The sequence below is a fragment of the Coniophora puteana genome, assembly GCF_000271625.1.
Source record: "Coniophora puteana RWD-64-598 SS2 unplaced genomic scaffold CONPUscaffold_8, whole genome shotgun sequence".
Lineage (NCBI taxonomy): Eukaryota > Fungi > Basidiomycota > Agaricomycetes > Boletales > Coniophoraceae > Coniophora > Coniophora puteana.
The window spans coordinates 1126956-1141401 of NW_006913060.1; the positions used below are offsets into that span (position 1 = coordinate 1126956).

General features: G+C 51.6%; 5 protein-coding genes across 5 annotated transcripts; 3 read left to right on the forward strand and 2 right to left on the reverse strand.

The window, feature by feature from the left end:
• Nucleotides 1-367: 367 nt before the first annotated feature.
• Nucleotides 368-2206, forward strand: CONPUDRAFT_106514 (uncharacterized protein). The gene is made up of 15 exons (XM_007771965.1): nucleotides 368-431; nucleotides 480-572; nucleotides 625-649; nucleotides 701-782; nucleotides 838-870; nucleotides 928-939; nucleotides 989-1002; nucleotides 1056-1173; nucleotides 1224-1366; nucleotides 1427-1484; nucleotides 1533-1600; nucleotides 1658-1668; nucleotides 1731-1851; nucleotides 1909-2027; nucleotides 2074-2206. The coding sequence occupies exons 1-14, from the start codon at nucleotides 406-408 to the stop codon at nucleotides 1972-1974; spliced, it is 870 nt and encodes a 289-aa protein (XP_007770155.1). The 5' UTR covers nucleotides 368-405; the 3' UTR covers nucleotides 1975-2027; nucleotides 2074-2206.
• Nucleotides 2207-4226: 2020 nt separating this feature from the next.
• Nucleotides 4227-6219, reverse strand: CONPUDRAFT_74151 (uncharacterized protein; the record flags this gene model as incomplete). The annotated part of the gene is made up of 5 exons (XM_007771638.1): nucleotides 4227-4570; nucleotides 4624-4701; nucleotides 4753-4942; nucleotides 5008-5209; nucleotides 5246-6219. The coding sequence occupies 5 exons, from the start codon at nucleotides 6217-6219 to the stop codon at nucleotides 4227-4229; spliced, it is 1788 nt and encodes a 595-aa protein (XP_007769828.1).
• Nucleotides 6220-7004: 785 nt separating this feature from the next.
• CONPUDRAFT_155211 (uncharacterized protein) lies at nucleotides 7005-8100 on the forward strand (the record flags this gene model as incomplete). The annotated part of the gene is made up of 5 exons (XM_007771966.1): nucleotides 7005-7128; nucleotides 7308-7392; nucleotides 7456-7500; nucleotides 7558-7569; nucleotides 7617-8100. The coding sequence occupies 5 exons, from the start codon at nucleotides 7005-7007 to the stop codon at nucleotides 8098-8100; spliced, it is 750 nt and encodes a 249-aa protein (XP_007770156.1).
• A 634-nt stretch (nucleotides 8101-8734) lies between these two features.
• On the reverse strand, nucleotides 8735-9758 carry CONPUDRAFT_74153 (uncharacterized protein; the record flags this gene model as incomplete). Its single annotated transcript, XM_007771639.1, has 6 exons — nucleotides 8735-8758; nucleotides 8972-9104; nucleotides 9159-9383; nucleotides 9438-9553; nucleotides 9579-9613; nucleotides 9662-9758. 6 exons carry the CDS (start codon nucleotides 9756-9758, stop codon nucleotides 8735-8737), a joined length of 630 nt encoding a protein of 209 aa, XP_007769829.1.
• A 333-nt stretch (nucleotides 9759-10091) lies between these two features.
• CONPUDRAFT_74154 (uncharacterized protein) lies at nucleotides 10092-13562 on the forward strand (the record flags this gene model as incomplete). Its single annotated transcript, XM_007771640.1, has 12 exons — nucleotides 10092-10297; nucleotides 10356-10588; nucleotides 10654-10856; nucleotides 10908-11285; nucleotides 11339-11496; nucleotides 11549-11699; nucleotides 11742-11925; nucleotides 11978-12141; nucleotides 12237-12355; nucleotides 12391-12578; nucleotides 12631-13325; nucleotides 13401-13562. 12 exons carry the CDS (start codon nucleotides 10092-10094, stop codon nucleotides 13560-13562), a joined length of 2841 nt encoding a protein of 946 aa, XP_007769830.1.
• Between the last annotated feature and the right edge of the window lie 884 nt (nucleotides 13563-14446).

The window sequence follows — 14446 nt, forward strand, 5'->3', positions numbered from 1 at the left end:
ACTTCAAGTTCTCCTCTCCTGGCTCATCGGCTGTACCTCTAGTAGTCAGGCCGTGAAATCTATCTGCTTGCATGCGGGCGATAACGTGGTCCGACTGTCTGGGACGTGTGAAGATACTCGGTTCCGTCTTGCTCGTGTTTCAAATGGCTGCTTCGAGCACATACTGCCCATCCGGGGTTTCCTCACGTAATCTTCGCTCGTATGTGAGTAATCGGGTCATTCTGCCGCCTTGGCCGGAATGACCGAATGTTCTGTCTTCAACCTACGCTCAGGGTGGCTCCATTGTCGGACTTATTCACCCGGGCGCTCCGACTAAACTGCACATAAGTACTAAAGCTTAACCGCGCAACATAGCTTTTCCCGGTCGACGACGCCATCCTTCTTCCTGTCCTTACGCTGCCCGACATGGCTCCCAGTCCCGCAACAGCGATGTGGGTCCCCATTGTGCTTGATTTGACGTTGAGCTAATGACAAGACAGGCAGGGGCCCATGCTCCTGGGCACCATACTTAACGTCCTGCTTTATGGAGTCTTCATTGTCCAGGTGTTCACTTGGTATACGAACTACAAGAGGTGCGAAACCGTGTGCCAGAGATATCTCTCGAGTTAACGATCCCCCGAACAGGGATCTTCCGCTGATCAAGACCCTCGTACGACGGCCCGTGTTTGCTGAGTGATGCTTGAGCTTATGCAACATCCAGGTGGTGATGCTCCTGTTCGCGAGCACGCTCGAGATTGGCTTCATCCTGGTGTATATGTATGAGTGCCTTATAATCAACTTCTGTGAGTCTGCTACAGACCTCCGTCCCGTCAACGCACTGAACTAACGTCTGGGTAGATAATGAGGCGTATCTAATGACAACGACGTGGGGTAAGCGTCTTGTTTTGTCTTTCATGAGCGTGCGATAACCGTCATGTCAATCGCTAGTCTTCTACATAAGTGAGTCTCTGGTCACCTGTCCTATCGTTATTCTGACCACGTTCTTCAGTACCTGCTTTCATTGTACGAGTCATCTTCTATGCGATTTTTCCACTTCTCAACTAATGCCAAACTAGGGCGTCGTCCAGGCTCTCGTCCAGTCATTTTACGCGTGGAGAGTAAACACCCTCCTGTCCGGTCTGAGGAGGAAAATCGCCATATCCCTAATATGCATCCTCGTCGCCATTGGACTCCGTACGTTAAAGGTCATTGAAAGTTTACTATTCTTAACAATGAACTTTCAGTCTCTACCATTGGTACCGGAGCCGCCACACGGAGGGTTGACAGGTTCAGCGAGTTCCCGCGGATTGCTGTCCCCGTGTGCATGTGGCACGGCAGCGCGTTCATATGCAACTCCGCGCTCACCGGCGTCCTCCTTCGAAGTTTGGTGCGTCATGATCACTCGCTAGTTTTCTCGAGTCTCCTCACATGATGTTCGGATCACCAGTTTAAACCTGAAACATCTTCGATACGCCCACGGAACATTCTCGATGGTCTGATTATCTGTATGTCTTTCCTTAAATGACCAGCTACTTGTTTTGACGATTTGGTAGTTACGGTCCAGACGGGCTTGTTCCCAGTCGTGTGGGCCATCATTAACCTCGCTTTATTTGTTGCAAATGTGAGCTCCTTCTCCACGGTGTCTGTAGAAATCCATTGATAAGATATTTTTCCATAGAGTAATGGAGCGTACGTCTTCAATCCAATTCTCCTTCGACCATGGCTGTAACTAAAGTTGACCCCTTGGAAAGATACATGTTCTTTAGCTTCAGCCTTTGCAACGTCTACACAAACTGCATGATGTCCAACCTGAACGAGCGTTCGATATGGAAACATGAGCTACTACCGGTGCGCAGAGAAGACGACGATGAAGTAAGTCCATTTTCCTCTCTTAAGTCGTTGAGCCGGGATGATTGAACGCACAAATAGGAATTTACGGCGATTGTGTTCGGCCCTCGACCAGCACTTGTCGACGACCCTACGATCAAGCGGTGACGATACGCCTAGTGCAGATTTCATTCCGGGTACCTCACCCACAAGCACTTTTGGTACGCCATTATGACACCTCCAGTGATGTGTGGCTAAAGATGTCAGATTATACATAGTGGGCGAATATGGTTCCCTGACTAGCATCTTGGCACGGACCAAAGTAGTGTATATAGATATATACCCATCCTTAATCTTCGAAGGCGATTAAACGTAGCGATTATCCTGAATATGCATTAATGCCAAGTCTGGAGCTGAAGTAAAGCTACGCAACGCGACCGCAGTCTCTCGCACGGTCCGGTTACTATGATTCGACAGCAACTAGGGTACAGTACTTGGCATCGAGTACGAGGCCTCAGTCTGCTGTGCTGCAGAGAGGTGAAACTATTAGAGTATTTGATTGCACCCGGTTGGCCTCTTTGAAACTTCTATCCTCGCACACCACTTCTCGTACCAACACGCATATATGAACCCTGAATTAACGATATCATCATTCATCGCCGCTTCTCCTTGCAAAAAGTAGACTCTCCGGCGAAGCTGACATGATGGCGCTTCCACCCGCTGGGTTTATGAATTCTTGTCGAAGGCCAAAAACAAGGCGACTGATAGCAACAGGTATTGCAGTAAACCAAACTCCAGCTGTTATACCTGTCAATGCGGGATAGGTGAAAAACAGTATCAGCGAGACCAGTGTTGTTAGGAAATTGCTTTGTTTCTGACGTCAGGTGTTCTCAATCACAAAGGCAAGATAGTTATGCTCACCATAGATAACAGACAAAATTGCTCTGCGCAAGCGTCCTCAACAGGCTTGCACCACTCCATTTCTTGTTCATAACCTTCGAATGATAATCTATGGTTTTTGCTCCTATCAGAAGTACAAATACAAACTCCATGGTCATGAGAGGTATGCTATGGAAAGGGGTCAGAATTAGCTAGTTATTGACAATTATGCACTCACCACATGAAGTACGGGGCTGTGCTCATTGCTTGAATGACGCACATGGTTTCATATACAGAGACTAGAAGGTATAAACGCCTAAGTCACTGCATCTTCATTGTGCTGAGGTACGTACCTTTGCTAACAGAAACATCAACGATGATGCCTCCAAGATAGATTATGGTGCATATGGTGAAGAAAGTGGTAAAATATAAAACAGTGCGTTTTTCTGATGTTTATTCGGTGAGGTTGCTATACTATCTTTTGTAAATCGAGTAGCTAGCGCGCGTCTAGTCGACGCTCGTACGGATGTATTCCGGGGAAGAGATAGATTCTCCCTTCGAATATATTCACTTATTTATACTACTTTCCCGTTCGTATCTAACTAAGGGAATTGGTCAGTGCGTTCGACACGAACGCACTGGCCTTGTGTATGTCTGTATCTACATTTCCGTGGCACAGGCGGATCGAGCGTAGTGTACTTGCTCGATCCCTGTATGCACCAACGCGAGCGCCCGTCGGGCTATTCGGGCGTCTTCCACGCGCGGGATCGTATTCCCGCGGTGGCTGTGTTCGCCTCGATCCGGCGTATGTCAACACTCCCCCTCAAGCTGGACTCATACCCATGCCTATCACATGGGTCTGATGTCTCGGCCTTGGAAGTGCTTTAGTAAAAATATCTGCCGTCATCTCGGCAGTGGGACAGTAGTCGATGCACAGGTCGCGAGCGTACACCTATGGTTCCCACGTCACAGATACTCCCTAGATACGTGATCGGACCCTATCTACATACCTAGGAAGACTATGAAAACACTGATCCCCCGCTTGCTTCTAAAATGCTGCAAACGCTGAGGGACTTAGACGAAATTTTACGATGTTCCCTCCCCTCAGAAGGTCGGCAAGGCCCGGTAGGTCCGATCCATGGGATCTAGACCCCGGCATCACGGCTCCCCTCGTTCCGAAGCCCCTAGACGTCAGGAATTGACAGGTGACAGCTCGCTGATGCCAGCCGTCGTCCCACACGGTGACGGCGGCTCTCTGCTCGTCGCTGCTCGTCGTCACCGACAGCGAGCACGTATATCTCAGCAACGGAAGCCCCTCCGAATACCGGGATTTCTGTACCATGTAGCAAGCAAGCAAACGAATCGATTCTGTTTATATATAACACTGCTAGTATAGGGACTATGGTACTATAAGATGTGCTTCTGAAGACACAATCTAAAGGGGACGATGGCGACATCGTGTCTCTAGGGATAACCTAGTCAATGGTAACATATAGTTAGATAGTAAGATCAGTGTAGGCCGGAAGAACACTTACCATTGCTCACTCCTCGCTGGAGTCATCAATGAACTCGCTACTCTTGGGGGACGCGGCCTTTCTTCCCTTCTTCGTCGCCGCAGGCTTTGGCTCCGGCTGCCTCTTGCGCTTGCCGCTGGACTTGCGGCTGCTCGCCTTCGAGTTGCGCTTGCCATCGAGGCTCTCCCAGTAGCACTTCTCGCTGTCGAGAGCCTCGCGCAGGCGCCGAATGTCGTCAACTGTAGTGATGAGGTGAGGCCGCCTCATCGTCATACCGTCGGGCCAGCCGACAACCTTGATTCCGTGAGTCTCGACGATCTTCTTCTGGTAGTTCTTGTAGTTCATCTTTGTGGACGCCCCTGTCATGTACTCTGAAGTATTATTAGTGAGAAAGTTAGCGAGCTTCCGGCAAATAAACGCTTACGAAGTTGCTCAGTGATGGCAGAGGCGCAGTGCGTCTGGTTGGCCACAAGCTTGTTACGCCGCTCGCGCTCGTCGAGATCTAGATACATAGAGGGTTAGGTAACGCCCAGTCACGTACGAATACACTCACTTTCGTCCTGAGTACATGCCCACTGCTCGTAAAGCCGGGCTATCTCGCCCAACGTCTTGCCAAATACCCTCTCGAAGAAATCCTCCGAGTTGTCTGTCGCGTACGCAATCGGCTGCATGGGGTCATTCACGTGCCCTCGTACGAGGAACATTGCACCGTAAGAGCCTGTGTGGGTACGGCACGCGTCAAACTATGAGACGAGGTCGATCATAGTTAGTTCTACGCGCGGACAATGATTACTGTAGATAGACGTACCGTTTGAATGCACTTGCTACTCGCATGCGTGAACTCCTGACTTGCGGCGCAGTTGGAGCAGCGAACAGAGCCATTGACTCGATTGCGATGCTCCTCTAATGCCCTGAGCATCTCTGTATCCTCCTCCTCGGTGTACGCCTTTGCCTTGATGAAGGCATGAAGGTATTTCGTCTTCTCAGCGGCTGTAAGGCCCTCTAAAAGGCTAGTCAGTGCGGGGTTCATCTACGAAGGGAATTACTTATGCGGGTAGGTGATCTTGGTCTTCTCGTGATGCAACTTGGCGTTGTAGAGGCGGACCGTGCGGTTCTTCTTGTCTTGCATGCGGAAGACCATGTCCTCGATGGTCTTGACGGGGATGTCGTGCAGGGCGTGCAGCCGCTCGATCTCCCCAGGAGGGATGAGGAGCTTGTGGATGTCTTTTCGAAGGGCCTCGTAGCGCTGGGCCTTTTGCTCGCGACGCGCGTCGCGTTCGATCTTCTGCTCGGGGGTCAGGGGAGGTCGTTTGGCTCTGGTAGGGAGGACAGGGTGATTGGGGTTACGTTCCGACCACGACTCGTTGGCCGGTGGGTCCAGTGAGGCGTCCTCGTCTTCGTCATCCTCATCGTCCTCGTCGGCGTCGTCCTCATCGTCTTCATCGACGTTTTCGACCGGGTCGCCAGCAGGAGGCAGGGAAAGCCTCCACTGGCAAGCAGCCATGGCAGCCTCCCTCGCCGAGTCTTCGATAGCCTGCTCGTGTGGGTCTTGGACGGCGTCGGAGGTGTTGACGGCGTGGGGGGACACAGAACCAGCCGCGGGCAAGTGAAGCTCACTGTACTGGGAATGGGGGCTGCTATTGTACGGCAGACCGGCGCCTGGCAAGTGGGCGATCTGAGGGGATGGCGAGCGTTGCTGACGGGGGGATAAGAGTCCGGGTGGTGTGTACTGGGTCGGCGGCGGCGGGACAGAGTAGATAGGGAGTTGTTGGAAGGGGCTGTACTGAAGCGAGGGGTGCTGGGAGGCTCCCGGGGGGGGATAGTTGACCCAGTGGCCGTAGGGGTGCAGAGACGCGTTCGAATATTGGTACGCAGGCAGACCATTTGCATGGTAGCCCGAGCGGGTGGGTGGATTCATCGCGTTAGGGGTGTTGCCTGGCGCTTGAGGGGGGTATTGATACGGGGAGCCTTGCAAGCCGCCGTTGCCTTGAGGGTGGAAAAAGTCTTGAGCCGAGTGCATCGTCGAGTAGTTGGGTCTTGTAACCGGGATTCTCGACGGACCAGCATGGCCTCAAGGCTTTTATCTATATCAAATAAATAAATATTTACTTTGGGACGCGAGCGCTGAATCAACGAACAAATACGCGCTCCAGCCAAGCTGGAGACATGCAGAGGCTGACGCGGCGTGGTAGTCACGTGACACTATTCCGGCGCACGCCTCGTAATGAGTGGGAGGACTAGAGTCACGCACAGGATAAAGCGACTCACCAGGGCAACAATACATGTGGCAGATATATTCCGTTCCCACCGAACGCTGCCGGTGCTGGTAGAACATAAACAGTCCAGACCTAGTACTAGCAAATGTGTAACATGGTGTAAGTATTTGAGCAACGCCAGTACTGGCATGGTTACATAGACGCACGTATAAGCTCAGCCGGGTGGTGTTCAATGAGGAGAAATCTGCTGTAAGATATTGAGCTTGGAGCCATGATGTCTAGAGTTTGTCCCGTCGTTAAACCTGCGAGACCTTGCCTTCAATTCGGGCATTCTCAGGCTGAGCGCTGAGCACTGGGTATGAATGGCAGTTTCAAGGGCAAAGACACAAGCTTACCTCGTATACTACTGGTGAGGAGTTCAGGTCAGTGCTGTTGTACGAGACCTAAGACTCGATGGACTCCTTCGAGGGGAATGGCCTGTCACCATTGTTGACGTTGAGATCGAGATCGAGATCGCCCATTTTGCTTCCGTCTATAGAACCCGTGGTTCGTTCAGTGGAGTGAGTGTAAAGCTTTCAAGGAGACTTACATGTTGCCGCGGCTGGGTACATTGACTCTTGGATGTGCGAAGGCGGCCAGCACTCAGGCGCTGAGCTGGAGGGATTTGTATGCAGACGAAGTGAATGGGAAGAAAGTGGTAACAGTTCGTCTAGGTGCGTGTTCCACGAGGCGCGGGGTTCTCAGTGGCAGTGCTCATGACTAAGCACAAAACCACCGCCCAAACCAAGCGCCAGCCAGCGCCTCCCAAACTTAGCGCCAGCGCCTCCAGTTTTCCAGTTTGTCAGTATGTCAATTTACGAAGGTTAATCGAGAAGCTCACGCAATCCCTCAGAAATTATGGGGCGCACACCCACTCAAAAACCCACAAAACAAGAACGACAGCGGGCTGCCACGGAGCGTTGGCTAGCCCGGGAAAAGTGCGTATACTTGACTATTGATAAGTAATCGGGTAGCTGTGTCTGACATTATCGTGTTCGCAGCGTCAAGAAAGAACAGAATAGAAAGGCGAGAGAGCGGATGAGAAGGTGAGTATGCTGCGATCGCTCTCATCAGCAGACATCTGATCACTGCCTTGCCTGCAGGAATCGTGCTATGTAAGTCTTACGTGTAACCCATTCATTCCCGAAATAACCTCGGGTAGAAAAAAGGCGCGATCAGAGGAGCTTCTCCCCACCGAGGACCGTGCAGATGTCCCTTACTCACCGGTACTTAAATATACCCGAGCTGAGAGGCCCTCCCCCGTTGATCCTGGGACCATCACGAGCTTCAACGATGCCGTCCTTGCATTCCAGGTGTGGACATACGACTGGGGTCCAGCCGAGACCTGGGTCGAGAAGTACCACAGTCTCCTCTCCAAAGCTATCGAAGAGACCGAGAATCCGGCATTTGCAGACATGAGTGAGGACTTCCTTTCCCATGTCAGCGAAGGGTGGGACCTCATGGAGGCTTTGCGGAATCTCATCATAAATGGCGAGGATGGGCTGGATGAGCACGTCTTTGATACAATTGCGGAGCTTGTCACTGAACTGAGATTTTTCGAGCGGATGGACGAGGAGAAGTGTCGGAATGATGCCAGAGAGCTCCGGTGGGAGAGAGATTACGTGAGTAGCTCGCTATACAATTGAACACCCTGTATAGTAGCTATGTATAAGCTGTCCTTACCAGCACCGAATTCACAGTATCGAACTTATAACAAACAAGGTGAACGTATATTGAACACATAGTTAGCGGTCACCGTAGCCTATAGTGAACATAGCGAACATATATCGAACAGATAGCGAACGCATAGCGAACAAATAGCGAACAAATAGCGAACAAATAGCGAACGAATAGCGAACATAGCGAATGAATAGCGAACAGATAGCGAACGAATAGCGAACATAGCGAACGAATAGCGAACATAGCGAACAGATAGCGAACGAATAGCGAACATAGCGAACAAATAGCGAACGTATAGCGAACGTATATCGAACTTATAGCGAATGTATAGCGAATGTATAGCGAACGTATAGCAAACTTATAGCGAACACTTTCGAGACACCGGTGTTGACAGCTTTTGAGGACAGCAATTGTGTCATATTCATACTCTGATACATGTAAGTGTCTGTACCACTAGCTATATGTTTTTCTATGCCGATGATTCCGTGTTTTAAGCTACGAGGTTAGTCAATACATCCAGTTTCCATCCAAGATGTTACACGCGGATCGTGTTTGAGCTTAGGGGTCAAACTGTGCATTCATTCAACATCGCGCACACACTTATCTATTCCAACCTGTAGATACCTGGAGACCTCAGCAGGTAACCTTTGACAATATTATATCAATCTTATTTCGATCTTATTTTGAGGGAAGACAGTGATATTCTTTCTAACGTGTTTGATGGGTACAGGTATCCCGAGTAACTACCTGCACTAACTACGCAAACGTCTGGAGTATGGCCCGCTTGTCGAAAACTCCGGCGCCTCACAATGGTTGCGGGACCGGCTCGATACGCACCCCCCGGCGGTTCACTGCATACACCTTGCCAGCCGCCCAAGCCTTGCGATATGCGCGAACAGCTTGGGCATGGTCATAAAAGCTCTTGTGGGTCGCGTGGCCAACGCCCGACACAAGCTCATTGGCTTGGTACCTACACGTGAACGGGTCATAAGGTAGTCTAGGTCGAGTTATCAGGTAGACGTACCAGGAATAGAAAATCCCAGTCTCTAGCCCGCGGTAAACAACGTAAGACTTCTGTGCGTATCGAGGACGCGGAGGAAGTTGCTCGGGGGTAGGGCATCTGATCCGGTTAAGGGGCCGTGGAGGAGAGCGGCGGGGAGTATGGGTCCTCGCGGAGTTGTTGTCCATCCAAGCGCGCACCCGTTCCACGCTTTGGTGCACGACGTCCTGAGGGATGGCCTCTCGAGGGCTGCAACAGACGTAAGTCAATGCCAATAAGTGCACTGCACAGCGGAGGACTTACGGGCTCGAACTCAAATGCGAAGACGGTACGGAAGAGCTGACTGACGCCGGAGGCGAGGGATCGACGGCGATGAGTGGAGTTGCAGGTCCATGGCGAGCTGCCAATGAGGCAGTGGACTGGACAGTTGAAGTCCGAGCTGACCTTGAGCTTTGATGACCCGATTGAGAGCGCGGGGGCTGCAAATGAAAGGCAGGAGGGGTATTGAGGTGGTAGGTGGTGCGAACCGTTGTGGTGGTTGTCGTAGTCTTGGTCTCCGTGATACGCATGGTGGGTACGGGTGCAAGCCTGATCTAGAGGAGAGGTGACCACTTGTGCGCGCATCACAGGTCACGTGTACATGCACCTTCGCTGATTTTATCAAAATGTCGACACAGGCAAAACATACAGATACACTCAGACTAATCACGCAGGGGGTCAAAACTTGAATGGGTAAAACAACGAAGGCAGGAAGACATAAGTCAGGCTCCAGCAGGTACGTATGGATACCAAGCTCCTCCATCGACCGTTATGGGCTACTGGTGAAGTCCAAGCACAAGTCGCTGCTCCCGGCGGAGGTGCAGAAGCTCGCCCGGGAGAAACGTGAAGCCAGGGCAATAGGCAAGTGTATACCAACACATCCTCAAAGACCTCACCTGACATACCTTAATTCAAGCCATGTCTGCACGCGAGCGTCGCGCGCTCAAAGCCCTTGCAGAGACTGTGAGGCCACAAAAGTCTTTCTCTGAAGAGAACGATGTCAGCGGGCCGGACGACGATGATGATGACACATACCTCGCAGACGATGTTCTCGATGGGAGAACGACCATTCCTTTGAGCAATGCAGGAGGAGAGCTACTCCATCTTACTGAGAAAAAATCCCGGTGAGACAGCGTGTCAGCAACAACCATTCAACGTAGAGACTCTGACTGGGATTTTTAGCAAACGCGATCTGCGCCATCGGAAGACACGCGCTGTTAGGCGCGACGACTTGTTTCTCAGACAGATGGATGAACTCACGAACGCGTACATGAAATGGTCGTACGAGGACCATCGGCGACAGAAAGCGACGGAAGACAAGGACCGCCAGCGCGAGGAGGAGACCGAGGACGGCGACAAGGAGATGGAGGAGCTGACGAACGAGATGAAGAGGCTAAAGCTTGTGGACGTGTTCGGTGAGTGTTCTACTAAATGAAATAGGCGCTCAGTGTTTGTTCTCACCGGCACTATTTTTGTATAGTCGTGCGTACATCGGACCTCCACGTTCCTTCGAGCGGAAACGTCGCTCCCGCGATTGTTGAGCAAGGATTCATTCCATGTGCCCCAGACAGACCCAGCACTGCGATAGCCATCCGCAGCCTCGAGCTCTACCGTGTCACGAAGATGCGGAACGCTCACCACTCGATCCAAGCATACGTCAAAACACTTTGTGACCTTCATCATGTGAGTGGCCTTGTTCCTCATAAATCAGCGTGAGCCTAACCTTATGCATAGAAACCGTTCGACGCCCAGCTTTCCCGCCACTTCTCTATCGCGTTCGACATCTACACCGAAATTCTTGCGCGGGTCGACATACTCATCCATACCGCTCTCCGAAGAAACTCGCCAAACTGGCGCCTGACCCACGTCTGCCCCGCATGCATGTATACACTGAAAGACGAGCCGGAGCTCAAGTGCAGCATGTTATACACAATGGATGGCAACGACTCCCTGAAGCGCGTCTTCAAGCGATCCAACACCCTCGATGGCGACAACCTCTCGGGCTCTTCGGAACTACCTACGCTACTCAAGGTTCGGAATGACCGGTATATCGATCGTGACGTGGTCGACCGTTGGGCCAATGCCCAGTTGGATCAAGTCATTACGGCAGAGGTATGTCAATTAGGCTCAGTAGCTAGTTATATCGTGCTGACGACGGCTTCTAGGATCTGGCCGACAATCCTTGCGCGGGAAGGTGGAAGAATATGAAGGAGGATATTACGAAAAAGATGTGGGGGGTGTTTGACGAGACTGGTATATTTCTGGCCATATGCCGACACGGGTTCTCTCTACTCGTAGTTGATATGGTTAAGAGCGGTGAATTGTGAGTATTTTACCGCTGTCTATTGAGTCTGTCAATCTAACGTATTGCATAGGGCTAAGTATCCACTGGCGATTGTCGAACGCATGCTCGAAGCATTCGGCAAGAACCTGGTTGTCGGCTACGATATCGGCTGCAAATTCAAGACAACTATGAAGAAATCCCGGCTCGGGCCCCAGGCAACCAAGCTCAATCATAACTGTCTTGTAGGCGCGTTTCACGGCCATGCCCACTGACGCATGTGCCAGCTCGACCATCTCACCACGTATTTTGAAGGCATTGGCCTCGAAGATTTTGAAGGCTGTGAGCGCAAGTATTCCAGGAGCAACACTCTCGCCGGATCAGTTCGCCACGCCAGCGCCTACCATCGCCAGCACTACATCGACATGTGGCTCCATTATACCGACGAGTTTGATGTATATCCGGCCCTCAGTGAGCTACTCTTCCTCTCGTGCGAATGCACGTATTGACAATCTGCATACAGCGACGTTTTTGTACAATAATTACCGGCAAGCCCTCAAGATAATGAAGGATGGCGAACCGAACCTGAAGGCCGAAATGAAGCGGATGAATATCAAGGACGACTCAGTCTTCGCAATGTGGTTAGCCGAGGAGAAAGCTTACCTCTTGAAGCTTCAGAAGGAGCCTGTGGAGGAGACACTCTAGATGGAGTACTGGGAACGACTGGTGGATCTCCGTAATAGCGAGTGAGTTATCCACGTTTTTTCTCATGTGTCATACAGAACTACATGTTACTAATGTACCAAGGTCTCATCTTGATAGCCTACCCCACCCAACTTCGCAGACCCTTCAACCCGCCGCGGCCCGGGGTGAACGTCTCCCCTCATTACGCTCCCGCGAGGTTCGTTATCGACACGCACAGGAGAACGTCACCAGGAACACACGCCTCGTGCAGGATCTCGAGCGGCGGCTGGAGATAGACCGATGGACCGAAGGCGATGACGACTGGATCAAGACTGGTCGGCTGGTTGCTATGCGTTCGTACCAGAGGGCGCTCGACAAGCTTGAGGGCCTCGTTGTCGCCCGCATCTTCGAGCTCAACAGCATGAACCGGCCGGGCATGGGTGAGCATTCAAATTCTTTATTAGCAATACATGGCTCATTGTAGGGCTCTAGGTTACGCTATGAGGCAGCACATTGGCAAAGCGCTGAAGTCACGCGGGTCCGCCATCCGCTCAGCTCTGCAGGAGTACAACTCCGCTGCCGCCTCCTTGAATCCCCCCCGCCCCCAGCTCTCGTGGGACGACGTCTCGCGCTACGCTTTTCTCGCCGATTTCGACCTCCTCCGTGACGCACGCGAAGACATATCCACGCGAGCGTGGGCGAAGCCGGCCGCTCGATCGGCCATGGATATGCACTTCAAGATACTACGTGCACGCGAAGAAATCGCGCGCCTCAACGTCGAGATCAAACGCGTCGCCACTTACCTTCACGACGAGGACAAATACCTCTCGGCTTGCGAAGAGAAGCTTCGCCAGCAGCACCCGCCGCTCGCCTTTCAGGTGGCCGTGCATCGGAGTATCCGCTCCAGGTGCAACGCCTCTCACGCGAAGCGCCTACGTGACATCGCAGCGCTCGATGGTTTCACAGGGTCGATCGAAGTCGGCCAAAGCACGCTAATCGGTCCAGGAGAGAGCGCCAGCCTTCCAGACCCTATCATTCCTCCCTCCCTCGCTGCACATATACCTGTAGCGGCCGTGCCCGAGTACGCTTCTGACCTTGAGGACACTGACGAGGATGAAGAGGAGGCTAGCATGAACGATGCGGAAGGCGTAGACAATACGGAGGAGGCAATCAATACCATCCTTAGTGTAGCAAGTAACATTGACGCATAACTTATCTTATATTATTCTAGTTGACCTTAGCCATACTATACATCTATGTAGATATATTTTGCAAAAATCCCGGTATTCGGAGGGGCTTCCGTTGCTGAGATATACGTGCTCGCTGTCGGTGACGACGAGCAGCGACGAGCAGAGAGCCGCCGTCACCGTGTGGGACGACGGCTGGCATCAGCGAGCTGTCACCTGTCAATTCCTGACGTCTAGGGGCTTCGGAACGAGGGGAGCCGTGATGCCGGGGTCTAGATCCCATGGATCGGACATACCGGGCCTTGCCGACCTTCTGAGGGGAGGGAACATCGTAAAATTTCGTCTAAGTCCCTCAGTGTTTGCAGCATTTTAGAAGCAAGCGGGGGATCAGTGTTTTCATAGTCTTCCTAGGTATGTAGATAGGGTCCGATCACGTATCTAGGGAGTATCTGTGACGTGGGAACCATAGGTGCGAGCGTATACACGTTCTCGGATATAGTGATGCTTAATCCGGAAATGTTTCGATTTATCATGTATTTCCGGATTCTCGGCCAATCGTAATGCGGATTGATTATCTCCTAGGATTAGAGTTGGCTCGGGCTGTTTATAGCCTAATTCTCCTAATAAATTTCTAATCCACATCGCTTCTCGCGCTGTGAATGATAGTGTGATATATTCAGCTTCTGTAGTCGAGAGCGACACTGATTGTTGTTTCTTCGATCTCCACGTGACTGCTCCCCCTGACAACAAGAAGACATATCCTGAAATAGACAAGCTGTCTGATTCATTCGCGAAGTCCGAGTCTGAGTATGCAAATGGGGTAATTTCCCCATTTGTTGTCTTTTTGTATGTTATTCCATAGTCCTTGGTACCGACGAGGTACCTAAGGACATGCTTTGCAGCCGTCCAGTGTGTAATGTCAGGGTCTGCAGTGAAAGCACCGAGCCGATTGACAGCAAATGCTATATCGGGACGTGTGGCGCAAGCGGCGTACATCAGTGATCCGACGAGAGAAGCGTAGTTGTTGCTTCTATTTCCATTTTCGGAATTCTCGCGTGGTTGTAATTTTGTGTCAGGGGCAAATGGTGTCGAGACCGGGTTTGCTTTGTCTAGACCATGTT